Below are 5805 nucleotides of genomic sequence, written 5' to 3' on the forward strand. Positions count from 1 at the left end.
CCACTCTCTGAGTCTTGCCTTCTAGGGACAAGTTTGAATTTTAAGTGTTTAGCTTTTGAAGGGATGGACAAATTGGATGCTTTGCAGTGGGAAGACATTTTCTGATATACTTTCTATCTAAAAGATACTTTATTTGTTTTCTTTTATTAGATACTGTGAATAAAGGTACAATAAAAATAGATGTGTGGCAATATATTTAGCAAAAGGATTTCTAATTTTTTACATATATACCCAGAGTTATTATTACTAGATTGTATGTCTTTTTTTGGCCAAGAATTATTATTTATATTTTCTAATTTATTTAAATACTAGAGATTAACCCCAGGGCACTTTACCAGTGTGCTACATACCCAGTCTCCAACATTTTTATTTATTTATTTATTTTTGAGAGAGGGTTTTACTGATTTTCTTAGGACCTTGGCAAGTTCTTGAGGCTGGACTTTAACTTAAGAATGAATCCCTGGTTTTCTAACTCTTATTCTCCTAAGCCACTGGGAGTACAGGCATGTACGATTTTGCACTGCTACCCCAAATTATTACAAGTGGATTATGTGGCATTTTTATATGGAGCTTTTAAAGAACCTTAACACTTTATAAAAATATATTTATTAAATTTATATTGTCACCAACATTTTTTACATATTTGTGTATCGTGGAATCCCTGTTAATTATGAGATATTTGCTTGGTTTTGTATGGTTTGGTGCTGAGTATTGAACCCAGAGGTGCATACCACTGAGATACATCCACATTCTTTTTCATGTTATATTTTGAGACAGGCTCTCATTAAGTTGATTGTAGCCTTGTTATGTTACTGAGGCTGTCTTTGTACTAACAATTCTCCTGTGTCATTTTCCATAGATTCTAAAATTTTAGGCATATGCCACTGTACATGACAATTTTAGATTTTTATAATAGCCATTCCAACAGCACTGCATAGGCTGAATAAAATCTATTTGATTAATGCATTAAATCCCTGAGGCAAGTTTATATGAAGTAGCCAGTGTAGGAGTGTTGTGTAAAGATTAGCAAGGATTGTGAAATGTGATAGACATTATTATCTAAAGTACATATATGGGAATGGTGATGCGGCTTATGTGGTAGTCTACTCACCTGGCATGCGTGCGGCCGGAGTTCGATCCTCAGCACCACATACAAACAAAGATGTTGTGTCCGCCGAACACTAAAAAAGAAAAATATTAAATTTTTTTTCTCTCTCTCTCTTTAAAAAAGATAAAGTACATATATGAAGACAGGAATTGATATGAGCATTGTTTATATACAAACAGAGGTATGAAAAATTGTTCTATATGTGTAATAAGAATTGCGATGCATTTCACTATCTTGTATTTAAAAAATAAAAAAAACCCTCTTTATATGTTTTTCTGAGAATCAAACTCAGTGCTTTGCACATGCTAGCAGAGTAGTCTACAACTCAGACACAACTCTAGCCCATGTACCCAGATTTTTATACTCTCTTTGTAGTAATCAGAAACAACTTTAAAAATTAAATTTGCATTCATATCACTTTTCCTAGTACAGTGATGTATTACTAACTAAAATTATTCTTAGTATTTTTTAAAAATAATCTAATGGATGACTATTATTTTTTCCAAAGATTATTTTATCACTTCTTTAGGGCTTTGAGAAGGGTCTTTTTTTTCACAATATAGATGTCTTCTATTATCAAATGAGTCCATTCTAAGTGTGTTGAAAATAGTGATTCTAAAAGTTCATACAATCTACACATTTCCAAGACTATAGGAGAAAGGGAAAGACAATATTCACAACCAAGAAACCATTTCCCATGGAAGCATAGTATCAGTGTCCAACCTGGAGTGTAATCCAGATCTTTCACTGGTAATGTTGTTTAAGAACCACAACCATAGGTTTTTGAGATCCTCTGAAGTACACTGAATGGCTTTAAATCACTTACTCTTCTTCAAAATAAAATTTCTGCTACCTACTTAAAAAATAAAGCACTATGAATGAGAAACGTGAATGACCCTTAAGTTCTGTGGAGGTACTGAGGTTGACCTTTAATTATAGTTTATAAATCGTCAAGTAAGAGTGGACTTAGAGTTGTCTCATCTTTTGCAAGACATGATATAGAATCCTTAGATGAACTGACATGAAATAATGAAAATGCATTTCAGGGAAGTGATATCACAGAAATTTTCATGGTGGAATCTTGGAAATGTGGGAAAAATATATTCATATACATATGCATTTCTAGAGAAAAAAATAAGTGATAAGTACATGAGTATGAGGGTAAATTCAGTGTGCCTCATGCATTGTAGGTTGAAGGTAATGATAAAGTAGTAACTGAGGAGATCCAGAACTCTATAATTGTGGGAGACATTAATAGCAATTTAGAAAAAGAAAATATAGTCAAATCCCTTTAGATTTGCCTATGTCCTCTGTTCCTCTTATGAATTTGATTCTGTCAAATGAGATTATGTGGGTATGGTTCTCTCTGAATTTATGTTTTCTTCTGTTTTTAGGATTATGTCAGGTAGGTCATGTCTTAAACTCACTTTGGGGGCCCTTTTACCTCCTGTTTTGAACTGCAGAGCAGAGACTCACCTCACTCATTCTGTGCAATGAATTGACTTTTGTCAATCTTTGCAAACAATGGTTGGAAGAACAAGCATTTTTTCCATAATTTTCCATAATTTCCATAAACTCCCATTTTTTCCATAATTCTTCACACTCTTTTTCTTTCTTTTTCTCACGCTGACGATCTGACTTGTATGTGGCTGTCAGCTTATCAAACATGGTGCTGTTCATTTCCATAAATGCCTTCAACACATTGTACACTAACGCCACAATAGCCGGATTCCAATATTCTTTTGAAATCCTATAAAGACTGGAAAACATGATGGGAAGGATGACATTAGAGTTTTCTTCTATCAAACTCATGATGTATTCATTATTCCAATAATAGAGTGCCCTTTCTGCCACCTGAAAATGGGGACTAGATACACACTTGGCAATTTGTTTAAACAAAGGTTCTTGAATTTTAACAAATTGTGAAGGTTCAATCACATGCAAAATTTCTTCCAGCTCCCCAAGGAACATGACCTCTTTTTGACTGCATGTTTTAGGCCAAAATTTCATTAATCCCCTAATAACTGGTTCTGTGAGTGAAGGATCTTTCTCCAGAAACTGGACTATACAATATGCCAACTGGGAGTGGAAGAGTTATAAGCTCCTGACAGTGTGTAAAGGGATCAACACTTTCACCAGAAACTGTTTGTGTTCTGCCTTAAGAGGTAAAGCAAAGCCATTGATAATACTTCCTAATATTTCCAGAAGTTAAGCTACACCATTGAAGTGTTCTGTTTCATAAACAAACCTTAGAAAAATATTGTTAATCTGTTTTCGGATAAATGCTCTAAGACCAAGAAACTTGCCATAAATTCTGTATAGAACTGTTTTTAAGTAGTCTCGTTCCCGAGGGTCTTCACTGTCAAATAGCTCCAAAAGCTGTAATACAAATTTCTGATCTATGTATTTTTTGGCAATGCTGGGTTGAAATTCTTGGCTTTCCAAAAATCGTATGAAAAATTCATAAACAAGCTGTAAATGTGGCCACGATGCCTCAAGGGTAGGTTCATCTTCTTCTGGATCAAATTCATTGCTGTCACTAGGAGGGAGAGTTCTGAATATATTGCAAGATACCATTCTAACTACTTCAGGGTAAGTCTGCTCTGTCAAACAGCCTCTGCTTATTGTAATGTAGTCCACCAGTTCATTAAGAGTGGAGCGCTTGTATTCTTTCATTTTAAGATCAGATAGCGTGTCCATGAAGTAAAAAATGACACAGCACTGCTGAAGCTTCTTTAGGAACAGTTCAGGCTGCTCTGAGGTTGGAACGTCTTTTAGCAGTGGCAGAGGTGTTAATTCAATAGGCTTGCCTTGAGACCTAAACTGTGAGGAACTTTGTGACCTCTTCTGTCTGGCTTTTCTGACGGATTTCCGAGAAAATCCGTCTACTTTATCCACTGATGGAGGAGTAGTTGGTGCTGAGGACATATCCCTACTTGAAGCTTCTGGGGAAGAATCCAAAGATGATCTGTGGTTTGGAGGGGCAGGAGAAGGGCGAAGGGGCCGCGGAGGGGGCGAGCGGTGGAACCGGGAGGTGCAGGGGGGAGGGAGGTCCGGGCAGCTGCGGGGAGCCCGGGGCGACGGCTGTCCGGTGCGGCGTCCCTCCGGTTCCGCGGTGGCGGTGCTTCTAGGCCTCAGGGCCGGACCGGAACCTCAGCGCTCCGGCGGCAGCGGCGGTGGCCTCACGATCCTCCCCCGCGGGCCCTTCCCATCAAATCGGCACCGACCCCATTGCGGCTCCGACGGTGGCTCCTCGCTCACATTCCCGGCGGGCGGCGCCTCAGCTCGTAGCCCCAAACCCATCGGCGGCGGCGGCGGCGGCGACATGGGGAGGGGGGGAAGGGAGGGAGGAAGGTATATTATATCTTGACTTGAAAAGACGTATTATTACTGATAAAAAATTTTTTAAAATTGTATTAAAGGTCATCTCTCCTACATTATTCATTTCACAACTGTTCCTTCCATCATTTTTAACCCAAGGTTTCTTTTAAAACTTCAACTTCCTTGACATTGGCTCAAATGGATTATGAAGACAGCACACGTACTTTGAAGAGTTGTGGAAAACCTTAAAAGTTGCTCAGCCATTTACAAGAGCATTCATTATGTGACCCTATAGCATACTACCTTTATCTAAGTCAGGACTTTTTCCCCTTGGACTTGACAGAGCACTCACAATGGAATACTGAGTTTTAACTCCCTCCCTCACAAGATGATGTTCAATCCCAGATCATTCACAACACAGTGTCTTTCTGTTTTGATCAAATATTCCTATCATAAAAGATAAAATTATGGGCTGGGGTTGTAGCACTGTGGCAGAGTGTTCTAGTCTCTTCCTTAATCAGTGGTGGCTTTTTTACCCCATTTCTTTGTTCATTACCAAAGCATTTTTGAAAAAATATTTATTTTTTTAGTTGTAGTTGACATAATACCTTTATTTTATTTATTTATTTTCACTTGGTGTGAGGATCCACCCCAGGGCCTCACACATGCTAGGCAAGTGCTCTACTGCTGAGCCACAACCCCACCCACCAAAAGCATTTTCTGAGTATAAAATATGTAGCCTTTCATTTGTCTTCATGTGTTGAAAATCAACATATCTAAATGAAAATTTTTCCCGTATTTTACCCAATCAGTTATAAACTGCTCTCATTGTTTTTATTTATATTAATTTTCTTACTTTTACATAGTCAGTTACTTCGGCACATTTTGTAAAATTATGATTTTATCTTTTAAAAAAGTTTTTTTTCTTTAGTTGTTGATGGACCTTTATTTTATTTATTTTTATGGGTGCTGAGGATCAAACCCAGTACCTCACACATGTTAGGCAAACACTCCACCACTGAGCTACAACCCCAGCCCATGATTTTATCTTTTATGTTTGGGAATATTTGATCAAAACAGAAAGCCACTATGTTGTGAATGATCTGGGGTTGAACATCATCTTGTGACAGAGGGAGTTAAATCTCAGTATTCCATTGTGAGTGCTCTATCAAGTCCAAGGGGGAAAAGTTCTGAATTAGAGGTAGTGTGTTATAGGGTTACATAATGGATGCTCTGGTAAATGGTTGAGCAATTTATATTTAAGTTTTTCCACAATTCTGCAAGGTAGGTGTGCTGTCTTCATTATCCTTTTGAGCCAATGTCAAGAAAGTTGAAGTTTTAAGAGAAACCTTGGGTTAAAAATGATGGAAGTAGCA

General features: G+C 37.5%; 1 protein-coding gene across 1 annotated transcript; it reads right to left on the reverse strand.

The window, feature by feature from the left end:
* Positions 1-3218: 3218 nt before the first annotated feature.
* Positions 3219-4064, reverse strand: LOC143389465 (serine/threonine-protein phosphatase 2A 56 kDa regulatory subunit epsilon isoform). The gene has a single exon (XM_076842514.1). The coding sequence runs from the start codon at positions 4034-4036 to the stop codon at positions 3317-3319; it is 720 nt and encodes a 239-aa protein (XP_076698629.1). The 5' UTR covers positions 4037-4064; the 3' UTR covers positions 3219-3316.
* Positions 4065-5805: the final 1741 nt, after the last annotated feature.

Source organism: Callospermophilus lateralis, unplaced genomic scaffold (assembly GCF_048772815.1).
Source record: "Callospermophilus lateralis isolate mCalLat2 unplaced genomic scaffold, mCalLat2.hap1 Scaffold_63, whole genome shotgun sequence".
Lineage (NCBI taxonomy): Eukaryota > Metazoa > Chordata > Mammalia > Rodentia > Sciuridae > Callospermophilus > Callospermophilus lateralis.

What these genes read in the sequence shown, in the direction of transcription:
- LOC143389465 (XM_076842514.1), bottom strand. Translation starts at nt 4,036, where the DNA reads ATGTCCTCAGCACCAACTACTCCTCCATCAGTGGATAAAGTAGACGGA.